We start from the raw sequence: 13,646 nt of genomic DNA, 5'->3' as shown, positions 1-13,646 counted from the left end.
CTGGAAAGGTTACAGAGACAATTTACGATAATGTTGCCAGGACTAGAGTGTCTGAGCTATAGGGAGAGGTTGAGTAATTTAGGACTCCATTCCTTGGAGGGCAGGGGGATGGGTGATTTTATAGAGGTGTATAGGATCATGAGAGGAATAGATGCACCGAGTCTCTTGCCCAGAGTAGGTGAATTGAGGACCAGAGGTTTAAAGTGAAGAGAAAAAAATTTAATAGGAATCTGAAGAGTAACCTTTTCACACAAAAGGGTGGTAGGTGTATGGAACAAGCTGCTATGGAGGTAGTTGAGGCAGGGACTACCCCAACATTTAAGAAACAGTTAGACATGTAGGTGGTTTGGAGGGATATGGACCAAATGCGGGCAGGTGGGACTAGCAGAGCTGGGATAAGTTGGCTGGTGTGGGCAAGTTGGGCCGAAGGGCCTGTTTCCATACTGTATCACTCTATGACTCTCAAAATAACTGTCAGCATTGGATCACTGCAATTAGAGCATGGCCGCCCAGCAAAGTCCCATAAAGAGAAATACCAGGTGATAGGTTTTAGGTACTGATAAATAAATGACAAGCATGCAAGAAGAACTCTCCATATCTTTAGAACATGGAGAAATTTAGCCTTTCTTGGCAAAAGGACCATTAATGGATAAGATCAGCAATCTGATAATTGCATAGTGATATGGGTTAATTCTAAAGTTATTATAACAATCAATTTTAAGTTACCAATCCAGTTCAAACATATGTTATGTCTTTTTTATTGCTATTGTATTATTTGTTTTGTTATCAATGATTCTAAATTCCATTTTGCTTTGATTATTTTGCGCATTCAAGTGCAATTCAATCGTTGTTCCATTTCTGGTACACAAATACAGATTTTTTTTAATGTTCCTTGCCTCTTTTCCATCAAATCATGAACTCCCATTTTCTTCAACTGTTTTGCAATTTATTTAACAATGAAGATAACATACAATCACTATTTAATGTAAATACTTGTAAAACAATATCTTTATATCCCTTTCCGCCAACTAGGAATAGCCCTGAAAAACAAAAGAAATTATGATCATGAGAAAACCAACCAAAGCACAAAAAAAACACTATTTCAATATCCAATTTTTTGCCATGCTAAATCACTTACCGGTGAGGAAGATGCAACATAGGCCCACCATCAGATTTCCCTGTATTTTTTGTGTGTTCTTCCCAACCTTTGGTAGGTTTGAATAGTCTTGATGGGTCATGTTGTATTTGAGCTTCAACCTAAGCAAATATATAGCAGTACAAATGTTTGTGTTAAACATTTCTCCAAAGGTAACACTCTGTCTAAAATTAGATATCCATTTTACATCCCATCTTCTAAAGATGATAAATCAACTGCAGTTTTATTTCGGACATTTAAAGTAATTTTTCTATGTCTAGGTAAAACTCAGTCCAATCATACTTAAACATTGGCTCTCCTATGCATGCGTCAAACAAAGATTTCTATCAGAAATTCTGGTGTAACTCAGCGGGACAGGCAGCATTTTTGGAGAGAAGGAATGGGTGACATAGAAACATAGAAACATAGAAATTAGGTGCAGGAGTAGGCCATTCGGCCCTTCGAGCCTGCACCGCCATTCAATATGATCATGGCTGATCATCCAACTCAGTATCCCGTACCTGCCTTCTCTCCATACCCCCTGATCCCCTTAGCCACAAGGGCCACATCTAACTCCCTCTTAAATATAGCCAATGAACTGGCCTCAACTACCCTCTGTGCAGAGAGTTCCAGAGATTCACCACTCTCTGTGTGAAAAAAAGTTCTTCTCATCTCGGTTTTAAAGGATTTCCCCCTTATCCTTAAGCTGTGACCCCTTGTCCTGGACTTCCCTAACATCGGGAACAATCTTCCTGCATCTAGCCTGTCCAACCCCTTAAGAATTTGTAAGTTTCTATAAGACGTTTCGGGTTGAGACCCTTCTTCCGATCGAGACCCTTCGGGATCAGATTTATTTTATAAGGTTGTATTTAGACAAGCTGATCCCGAAGGGTCTCGACCCAAAACATCACCCATTCCTTCTCTCCAGAGATACTGCCTGTCCCGCTGAATTACTCCAGCATTTTGTGTCGACATTCAATTTAACCCAGCATCGATCAACCGACTGGAAACAATTCTGCAAATTTTAGCTCACATAAGCATAAAATCATGAGATCCGGATGTAAAAGCTAATCATTAACATATCATGTCTACTTAAGCTTTCAAATTAAGATTGAGTTTTATAAGCAAAATCTCAGTGGCCAGGATGTGTCTGAAAGAAAGAACATTATAATTTCAAGTTGATGCTCTTTTCTTGGAACAAACAATGTTCTGATGAAAGTTTATGATTTTACTTGATTCTCTGTCCCTGGATGGTGCCTGCCAAGTATTAGCAGCAATTTCAGATTTAAGTATTTAATGTCATTTTTGTAATCATTTGAAGAACCTGCCTTTTGGTCACTATTCATCAGAGCCAATATAGTGCAAAATTGGAATATTAAATAACATTTTCAAATTATTCTTTGTACATTATCTATTTCTTGCAAAGTTGTTATAACTTGTGTTTGTCTAAATACAACCGTATAAAATAAATCTGATGCAGGACAATTTCACTCTTATTGATCTAGTCATTCCAATGCCAAAACAAATATCTGCAATAAAATGTTATCAATTTGAAATTTATTTCTATTGAGCATTTCCATTCCTTGTTTTTTACATTTCATGTACCTGCAGGTACTTTTAAATTCAGATAGTGATTATGGTACAGAAATACTAGAACCTTTATCTGAAATATGATGTTATTTTTGTATTACACTTTTCTTCTCTCCATTCTTTACTTCATTCGCCTAATATTTCTGCTACATAGCTACATGGTTCTGCAGGCAACTTTCAGCATTTATTTCCATGTGGAAGTTTAGGTTCCCTTGCAAGTATGCAAGTATGCGAAACGGCATTTCGTTTGGACAGTCTCCATTAAATTGACTATTGACTATTGAAGTATGCATAAATGCCACAGTCTCCATTTCTGCTGACAACCATCATTCCAATGGTGCTGAAACTATGGGGTTTAATCCGAGGTTTAGTAACACCATTTGATTCAAGAGAATGGAATTTATATGAGAAGTATGCAATTTGCAGGTAATCTACATTTTATGATTTAATTGTGACAATGTAAATGTTTTTTTCCCACTTTTTAATTCTTCAATTGGATACTTAAGTTTGCAGCAAATTGGTTTGCTGAAATTTGGAGCCATTATCTGTCAATTTTACTGTTTGCTTTACCTAACCTAGTCTAAGCAGAATTCCTCTGAAAAAGATGTTTTAAACTTTTCTTTTTCACTCCCATCATCATGGAAAATGAAAACAGTTTGGAAAGATTGGACCTCAAAAGTCTGGCCCAGCTCTAAGAGGGTTTAATTTAATCTAATCCACCTGCTAAATTTTCAGCTGCAGTTTATCATATTCCCATCATACAGTCTAACACGCTAGTAATAGACGGTACTCCAATTTTTTTTTAAAACAGACAAAAGCCACCCACATCAACTGTGCTTTCCAACTTATGAATGAGAAGTGATGAAACCTGGAGAAATTATCGTTATTATGTTCAATATACAGGATAGAAATAGACTAGCATCAGTTCAGTCAATCTTTTATGTTTGACTTGCGCACAACCCCTCGTCGAACTGTTTCAGAACAATTCCCTGATGCCTACCCAGCACTCTTTAAATGCACTCCTCGATAGATCTCTTTGAAAGCAAGCTTCACATTCCCGCTGCTTGCTTGGTATTTCTATTGAACTTTTTAAAACCACAAGTGGCCTTTACTATGAGAGTCAAGGCTTCCAGAATGTACATCCTTTCCTGATCTGAAATCATTTTTCTGTATTCATGATTGGTAACCTCAATCATTTTGTTTATGAACTACAAACTAGTGTGTACAAGATTGAATACAATTTTAGCAAAAACTTTCAATTCTCACCCCAGTGTTCAGTTTCCTTCAATGGGGAAATAGCGTAATTATGGTGTGGTTTTATTCTCAATATACAAATTCAGATTCATACTTTAAGCTCGCTATTTTTTTCTTGAGCAACAATATAACACGTTTCATGTGTCAGTGATGAAATTCAATTATATCCTTATTCTTCCCATTCTGGTCTTCTCCTCAAATTCACAAATTGTAATTTTACCCAAATTATTTACTGATATTGTGAACAACAGGAGCACCAGCAATGATTCTTGTGGGACTCGTCTTCCAATCTACTGGCTGTCACAGCTATGAATGCTTCCAATCTTTTTGATTTTTAATTCCCTACTCTGCCTGTGGTCCTCTGATTATTGGTACATTTTCCCGTCTTTGTTGTACTTCCTCAAATATGTTTGTTAATGACTCTCAGGATTAAATTTTATTTGCCACTACTCTGTCAAATTAACCAGACCATTATAAATGTCAATTTTTTTACCCAATTCGCCAGTTTACCTTGTATCCAATGGACTTTGGCTTTTTTTGATCAGCCTACCATATGTACATTGTCAAAAGTATTGCCAACATCTGCATGGTTGGTAACAAAACATCAACCCTTCTTGTCACCTCCTTAAAGTATTCAATCAAAAATTAGTCAAACATGACCTCGCCTTACAAATCCAAGCTGAATGCTCTTGGTTAAGCTGCGTTTTTAATAAATAGATTTATTTTAATCAAATTCCAATAAATAACTAAACCTCTAGTATTATACCTACTGGCTTGGAATTACTTAGTCCATATTTACCTCCCTTTTTATAAAATCTTTATGGGTACATCAATTCTCAGCACCACTCCAGAAGCTAGAAGGGACTGAAAAAGTACGGCAAGAGCCATTACAATTTTTTCCCTTGCTTCATATTTTGTATTTCTTTACACCATTAGAAAGTGGCTATTTAACCCATTAAGTGATTTCTGGCTCTAAGAGCAATCTCATCCCCAAATTACATCCCTTCAAGTTATTCCTTCTCACATGCCCATCAACTCCACATTGATAAATCATATCCCCCCCCCCTCTCCCTCCCACCGCAGCTAAACTAGGAATAATTTACAGTAGCCAATGAATCTAACATATTTGGAATGTAGGAGGAAACCCAAGCACCTGGGGAAATCCCATAGAAAATATCACACAGACAGCATCAGAGATCAGGACTAATCCCAGGTTGCGAGAGCTGTGCAGCAGCCATGTTACCAGCACGACATTCCTTTTAAGAACTCAGGATACATTTCACACATGTGCATAATTGGGAACAAGCAAGAAGCAAATCCGTCATGAGATGGAGTGTTGGAACAGGTGAAAGAATACATGTGACCTACTGCCATATTTTATATTCTTGTACCTTCCTATCGTTAGCGGAGTTTGGATTATAGACTAACAGGATAGAGTATGCCGCCAGCCTCTGAGTAGTTTATTTGGTTGGTGGCATCTGTATCTGACTAGTTCACATAAATAAACAAAAAGGTCTAAATGAGTTGAAATTCTACATTCTTATAAAGTCAGCTCATAGCTATCAGTAGAAAGTCTTTATCAAAAGCACAAAAGGATCAAAAAAATCCCGAGTCAGAAGAAAACCAGGAAAGGGATGCTGAGTTCATATTTTGACAATTCTCAGTAATCTGCCATTGTATTATTCCATTCAGAAAATGTGCTCAACAAATGTAGTTAATCATTGCGAATCCCATTGAGGCAGTGGCTAATATTCTGTTAAAAACCAGAAACAAAACCTTCTCTTTAAGCTTGGCAAATCTCTTCTCTCGCTCATCCTCCAACTCTTTCTTTGTTTGCTTTTCTGATAATTTGAACTCCAATTTGAGAAAATCCTGCGTGATATAAAAATACATTGAACAATCATGAGATTAGTATATCTTGGCATTATGTTCAGCTTAGACATTGAGGGCTGAAGAGCCAGTTCCTGTTTTATACTTTTCTATGTTCTAATTGCTTGATTTAACCAATAATGACAGATAATAATGAATATCGCTTTTTCATTGAAACACAAAGTATTCCAAAGGGTTTAAAATGCTAATAATATTTTGAATTATACCTTAATTATATATTTAAAATATGTAACAAAAACTGAGACTTTGGAAACAGGCCATCTCGGCCCTACAAGATACAAAAAAGTCCCACCTACATAACCCTCCATTTCTAAATATTTATTTTTAAATGATACCAATTGCAACTTCCACTGCATTGAAGACCATCCGACAAATTATATTTTAATCTACAATTTGAGAGGGAGAAGGGTAAATTGGAGGTGTCAGTATTACAGTTGAACAAAGAGGACCATGGAGCCGCAAGGGAGCAACTGGCCAAAGTTGACTGGAAAAATACCCTAGCAGGGATGACAGTGGAACAACAATGGCAGGTATTTCTAAGAATAATACAGATGGTGCAGGATCAGTTCATTCCAAAGAGGAAGAAAGATTCCAAGGGGAGCAAGGGGCTACCGTGGCTGACAAGGGAAGTCAGGTACAGTATAAAAATAAAAGAGAACAAGTATAACATAGCAAAGATGAGCAGAGGATTGGGTAACTTTTAAATTGACTGCATTTCATCGTCTCTGTACTGTGCACTGCACAATGACAATAAAGATTGAATCTGAATCTAAAGAGCAACAGAAGATAACTAAAAGGGCACTACGGGTAGAAAAGATGAGGTACGGAGGTAAGCTAACCAAGAATATAAAGGAGGATAGTAAAAGTATCTTTAGATATGTGAAGAGGAAAAAAATTAGTTAAGACCAAAATTGGACGCTTGAAGACTGAAAAGGGCGAATTTATTTGGGGAAACAAAGAAATGGCAGACGAGTTGAACACGTACTTTGGATCCTTCTTCACTAAGGAGGACACAAACAATTTCCCTGATGTACTACTGGCCAGAGGATCTGGGGTGACGGAGGAACTGAAGGAAATTCACAGTAGGCAGGAAATGGTGCTGGGTAGACTGATGGAACTGAAGGCTGATAAATCCCCAAGGCCTGATGGTCTGCATCCCAGGGTACTTAAGGAAGTGGCTCCAGAAATCGTGGACGCATTGGTGATCATTTTCCAATGTTCTATAGACTCAGGATCAGTTCCGGTGGATTGGAGGGTAGCTAATGTTATCCCACTTTTTAAGAAAGGCAGGAGAGAGAAAACAGTTAATTATAGACCAGTTAGCCTGACATCGGTGGTGGGGAAGATGCTGGAGTCAATTATAAAAGATGAAATAGCGGCACATTTGGATAGCAGTAGAAGGATCGGTCCGAGTTAGCATGGATTTACAAAGGGGAAATCATGCTTGACTAATCTTCTAGAAATTTTTGAAGATGTAACTAGGAAAATGGACAAGAGAGAGCCAGTGGATGTAGTTTACCTGGACTTTCAGAAAGCATTTGATAAGGTCCTTCATATGAGATTAGTGGGCAAAATTAGAGCACATGGTATTGGGGTAGGGTGCTGACATGGATAGAAAATTGGTTGGCAGACAGGAAACAGAGTAGGGATTAACGGGTCCATTTCAGAATGGCAGGCAGTGACTAGTGGGGTATTGCAAGTCTCAGTGCTGGAACCGCAACTATTTACAATATATATAGATGAAGGTATTAAAAGAAACATTAGCAAATTTGCAGATGACACAAATGGGTGGCAGTGTGAACTGTGAGGAGGATGCTATGAGAATGTAGGGTGACTCGGACAGGTTGGCTGAATTAGCAGATGCATGGCAGATGCAGTTAATGTGGACAAATGTGAGGTTATCCACTTTGGTGGCAAAAACAGGAAGGCAGATTATTATCCAAATGGTGTCAAGTTGGGAAAAGGGGAAGTACAACGGGATCTGGGGATCCTTGTTCATCAGTCACTGAAAGTAAGCATGCAGGTACAGCAGGCAGTGAAGAAAGCAAATGGCCTTCATAACAAGAGGAGTTGAGTATAGGAGCAAAGAGGACCTTCTGCAGTTGTACAGTGCCCTAATGAGACCACACCTGGAGTATTGTGTGAAGTTTTGGTCTCCAAATTTGAGGAAGGACATTCTTGCTACTGAGGGAGTGCAGTGTAGTTTCACAAGGTTAATTCCCGGGATGGCTGGACTGTCATATGTTGATAGAATGGAGCGACTGGGCTTGCATACCCTGGAATTTAGAAGGGTGAGAGGGGATCTTATTGAAACATATAAGATTATTAAGGGTTTGGACATGCTAGAGGCAGGAAACATGTTCAGAACCAGGGGCCACAGTTTAAGAATAAGTGGTAAGCCATTTATAACGGAGATGAGGAAATACCTTTTCACACAGAGAGTTGTGAGTCCGTGGAATTCTCAGCCTCAGAGGGCGGTGGAGGCCAGTTCTCTGGATGCTTTCAAGAGAGAGTAAGATAGAGATCTTAAAGATAGCGGAGTCAAGGGATGTGGGGAGAAGGCAGGAACGGGGAACTAATTGTGGATGATCAGCCATGATCACATTGAATGGCGGTGCTGGCTCGAAGGGCCAAATGGCCTACTCCACCTATTGTCTATTGACAACCCCATGACTTTGGTATGCTGGACTGTCAGATTTTTAACACTATTGGAAGTTGTTAATTATTTTAATACTTTACTTTAAAATAAGTTGCACAATGGTACAATAAATATTCCAATGAATCAAGCAATTTTAAAGTGAGTGTGAGGTTGAAGTTAAAATCAGCCATCGTCCTCCGCCTGTTCCACCATTGAGGTCTTGGTTGGATGACTCTTTGTCAGAGGCCTCCCCCTCGACCATATCACCATGGGTGGCCCTACCAGGAGTGTAGCTCCAGACAACATCATTCATAGAAAAATAGAAAATAGGTGCAGGAGTAGGCCATTCGGCCCTTCGAGCCATTCAATATGATCATGACTGATCATCCAACTCAGTATGGTGTACCTGCCTTCTGTTTAGGCACAAGGGGCACATCTAACTCCCTCTTAAATATAGCCAATGAACTGGCCTCAACTACATTCTGTGGCAGAGAATTCCAGAGATTCACCACTCTCAGGATCTCAGGTCCACATAAGCTTCTTCACCACGACAAAGTGACAATCCATGAGAAACATCACTCCGTCAGCAAATGGCAAACCCTGGGATGGCAGATTATTTGAGCTTTACCTATATTTTCTAATTTAGGAATTTTATGAGCAAGCTAAAAGACTTACTCTCTCTTGAAACTTGGACATTCCTCTTTTCACAAGCCATAGATTTTCTTCTCTTTCAGCTTGCTCTTTCATTTGGGATTCCAGTTTCTGAAACTCCTTATCCTCCTCCTTTTGTTGAACATAAACTTCGAGTATTTTCTTCGCTTTATACCGCCTTTGGTTTTCCTTTCTTTGCTTTTTCAATTTCTCCGCATCTTCTTTCATTTGTTTTTCTCTATCTTGAGCAAACTCCTTTTCCTTCGCTTTCTTCCACATCTGGAGCCGGAAATCTTTTTCTTTTCTCTCTTTCTCAAACTTAAGTTGTTTAGCTACTTCTTTTGCCCGTTTGTCTGTATCTAGTTGAGCTTCATTCTGTGCTTGCATCCTCATCAACTTTGTTTTTTCTTGTTGCTTCTCTATTCTCCATTTCTGAATAGCCTGTCAGGTAATTTCAACAAAAATATAAATGGGTGAGTGAACACTGATAAACCTACTTCCTTGAATTACCGTTTCCCACCTTGAAGATGGTTTTAGTGCAAAAGTCATAAATCATTTAAGTCCCACTCAAACCTAAAGGTAAGATTTTCATAAAACTATAATAGTCTTCAGATTTTCCCTTCAGCTGAAACTAGTTTATATACATATATATTGACAAGCAAATGCTTTTCATTAAATTAGAGAGTGGGGGGGGGAGAGAGAGAGAGAGTAGGGGGGGGGGGAGGGAGAGAGAGAGGGGGGGAGGGAGAGAGAGAGAGGGGAGAGAGGGAGAGGGAGAGGAGGGAGAGAGAGAGAGAGGGGGAGAGAGAGAGGAGAGGGGAGGGGAGGGGCGGCAGCTCACAGGGGCCCGATCTGAGGACAGTGAAAAGCAGCGGGAGGACCAGCCGATCGTGGGCTTCTGCAAAGCGCACCCCACCTGTGTGACAGTGTCGGGCCGGGAGAGGGGGCAAAGGTAGCGCACCCACCTGAGGGAGAGGGGGGGGTGTCGGGGCGGAGAGGGGGGGGAGGGGGGGGGGAGAGGGGGGGGGGGGGGGAGGGAAGGGGGGGGGGGGGGGGGGGAGGGGGGGGGAGGGGGGGGGGGGAGGGGGGGGGAGGGGGGGGGGGGGAGGGGGGGGGGGGGGGGGGGGGGGGGGGGGGGAGAGGGAGAGGGGGAGGGAGGGAGAGAGGGGAGAGGGGGGGGGGGGGAGAGAGAGGGGGGGGGGAGGGAAGAGGGAGGGGGGGGGAGGGAGGGAGAGAGAGGGAGAGGGAGGGAGAGGGGGGGGGAGGGAGGGGGAGGGAGGGGGGAGAGAGAGGGAGAGAGGGAGAGAGAGAGAGGGGAGAAACACAATAGACAATGGAGGAGGAAGGGGAGTGAGAGAGTGAGAGAGATAGGATAGAGGGGGGCAGATAGATATATAGGGGAGAGGGGGAGGGAGAGGGGGAGGGAGGAGAGGAGAGAGGGGGAGGAGAGGAGGGAGAGGGGGAGAGAGGGGGGGAAGAGGGGAGGCGAGGGGGAGGGAGGGGGGGGGGAGGAGGGGGGGGAGAGAGGGGGGGGGGGGAGAGGGGGGAGGGGGGGAGAGAGAGAGGGGAGAGAGAGAGAGATAGAGAAATCCAAGATGGCAGCGCCCGCGGAGAGGCTTGCGTGAGTCCCGGGGACAATTATTAATAATCAATCGTCGCCGTCGTCTACTGAAGGTGAGGATTTGGGACTCGGAGCCCGTGTGGGGAGAGGGAAATATCCCTCCGTAACTTATGTTATAGCGGCCCCCATCGCCGACCTCACATGAACGGGAGATCGGGTCGGGACCCGAGGGAGAGGAAGCGAGGGGGAGAGAGAGAGAGACACTGGAGACCGAGACCAGAGGCACCGAGACCCGGAGTCGGCGAACTCCCGACACTGCGGGTGGGTCCCCGTTCCCAGTGAGGAACGGATGTGAAGCCAGCGCTGCCCAGCCCAGCCGTCGCTGTGAGAGAGAGAGAGAGAGAGAGAGGAGTCGGGTGTGTGCTGTGCTGTGTGAGAGGGACCCTGACTTTGCTGCAGCTCCACAAGGCCGTGAGTAACAGCCCGTGAAATCTGGCCCGAGGCTGGTCGACCCAACGCAAGGCCCGAACCCAAGAAGGTCTGTGTGGCCAAAAAACTACCTAAACATAAACTTATCCAACTTAAACTTAAACTTACCAAAAATAGCTGTTTCTAAGATGAACCCCTGAAAACCTATACCTAAAGTGGGACAGAGTGCAACAGGGAAACTTGGAAAAAAGAGAGAAAAAAAAGTAAATAAACAAAGAAATAAATAAATAAACAAATAAACAGATAAAATGCTGCAGACATATCAGAGCAGCATAGCATGCAGAACAAAGAGCTGGGAGATAGTATGCCTGCCTAAATGCAAGAGCATAAATGCGAAAGACAGACATAAGGAGAAAACCATCCAGGAAAACCCAGAGGTCCTTTATGCTGATTACGCCCAACATCAAGGGCATAGGAAGAAGTGTAACCTAATATTCTTCACCAACTACATCAATCCATGGAGAGACACTCTAATCGAAAACTACCCACATGTCCATGGGGAGGGGATTGTACGTGGGGGCAGACTAAAAGTATGCAAAGACCAAAGCCTGGATAAAGATGATCCTCTCCTTACAATTTCCTACTATCAAAAAGGCAAGATCATGATACAGGGAAACTTGGACTCTTTTGAAGAGGTCTTCCCCCTCCTAAAAGAGAAGGTAAATGAAAAAAGAACCAATAACCACCAGGATAACTATGAAGATGACAGTCCACTAGAGACAATTGCTGCCATGGCCATCTCTACCCCTCCTACACCTCACAATTCAGACCGTCAGCTGAGAGAGAACCTGGCTCATCTAGAACTCGAGTTCATGGAACTTAAACAAGCGCAGGCCAGGCAACTCTACCAGCTGAAAGAGGACTTCAAGCAGCTGAGGATGAAAAATGATAACACCACCTCTGAGATGAAGAGAACCCTGGAGGAGCTGAAACAAGAAAACGGTGCACTCCGTGCCCAAATATCCAAAATATAGGAGGACATGAATAAACAGGAAAAATAATTTGTCAAGCAGCTCCACAATGTCAGGGACATTCACCCAGAAGTCCAAAAAAAAGACACATGAAAACACACATAGCCCAGCTGCTGCTCGCTTTCCCATGCCTGCTCCGACCTCTCTGAGCTGCACTCAGCCCACCAATGCACAATTAGTGGGCACCCCTTCTGTTACACAGCTTGCCCCAGGTACACAGTCAACAGGCAACCCTCACCCAACTTCCTGCCCCCCAGTCTGAAGAGCAAAACCCCAAGGTGGTCCTACTGACTGATTCCAACGGGAAGTTTCTGGACCCCCAGAGGCTGTTCCCAGGTCGCCAGGTATTAGTCAAAAGGTGCAGCACCACAGACCAGGCAATGAGGGTCCTGAGCAAAGACACCATCGGGAGCCCTCAACACCTCGTGATCCACACAGGCACGAATGACTTGCACACCTTATGCCATCGTACTGCTGGGGCAATAACGAGGATGGCAGAAAAGGCCAGCAAAGAATTCCCTGAATCGAGGATTGTGATCTCTACCCTGCCCCCCAGGACGGATACCCCACCCCATGTGATCCACGATACCAACATGGAGATCAGCAGAGGATGTGCCACCCTCCCTAATGTCAAATTGGCCCACCACCCGACCATCGATATATGAGACCTCCATGATAGAGTACATCTAAACAGGCAGGGGGTGAGGGTCTTCGCAAAGAACCTCAAATATACTACCCTGGGACGTAACCTTCCCACCCCCTCGATCAATGGGAACCCAAGAGGCCAATCTGGACTCCCTCCCCCCCCCACCATGTCAGGACCACCCGCCAAACTGTGAGGAGACAGAACAGCCCAGTCAGGGCCACCATTGCCCCCAGCTCATCACTCCAGCCACAGCCGCGGATCACCTCGGAGATGGGAGAGATCAGGCAGCTGCTGCACACCCTATGTTCCCACCTCCTAGGGTAACAAAGGATACAAATATATAAACAGTCCCTTCCGAGTGACTGATAAAAACAGCATATGATTGCACTGAATTAGTACTGTTGATATTGTTGATATGATTGCACTGAATTAGTACTGTGGATATTGTTGATATTAATATTAATACTGTTGATATTGATTATTAATATAGTTATTATTACTAGGTGGCAGTATGAGTCTGCCTTACCATGGCATACAAAACTGTACCTAACATTCCCCAATTATAGAAAAAACTAGTGTTTTCGCACCTGTCCCACAAAATAGGTTTTATTTAAACTAAAAAAGAAGAGAATATAAATACAAAATAAATGAGTTCATTCCATATAGGCTGCTGGAATATCCAGGGTCTCTACTCTTCAACCTTCGGGATGAAGACTGGGAACCCTGAGTTCCTAAAGTCTATAGAAGACACTGATATAATGATATTAACAGAAACATGGTATCGAAAGGATACGTTCATTCACTGTCCCTCAGGGTACCAT

The 13,646-nt window shown here is 42.7% G+C and overlaps 1 protein-coding gene across 1 annotated transcript in view; it reads right to left on the bottom strand.

Moving 5' to 3' along the window:
• Window positions 1-924: 924 nt before the first annotated feature.
• LOC129695825 (coiled-coil domain-containing protein 112-like) overlaps window positions 925-13,646 on the bottom strand; it is a 25,131-nt gene continuing 12,409 nt past the window's right edge. The window contains exons 4-7 of the mRNA XM_055633175.1: window positions 9,183-9,599; window positions 5,756-5,851; window positions 1,139-1,257; window positions 925-1,040 (exon numbers count right to left, since the gene is read on the bottom strand). Of these exons, the coding sequence (XP_055489150.1) occupies window positions 1,010-1,040; window positions 1,139-1,257; window positions 5,756-5,851; window positions 9,183-9,599 (663 nt within the window). The 3' untranslated portion in view covers window positions 925-1,009. The remainder of the gene's footprint in view (window positions 1,041-1,138; window positions 1,258-5,755; window positions 5,852-9,182; window positions 9,600-13,646) is intronic.

This window comes from Leucoraja erinacea, chromosome 3 (assembly GCF_028641065.1).
Source record: "Leucoraja erinacea ecotype New England chromosome 3, Leri_hhj_1, whole genome shotgun sequence".
Classification (NCBI taxonomy): Eukaryota; Metazoa; Chordata; class Chondrichthyes; order Rajiformes; family Rajidae; genus Leucoraja; species Leucoraja erinaceus.
The sequence above is the reverse complement of the archived record's forward strand: the minus strand, read 5'-3'. Positions and strand labels throughout refer to the sequence as shown.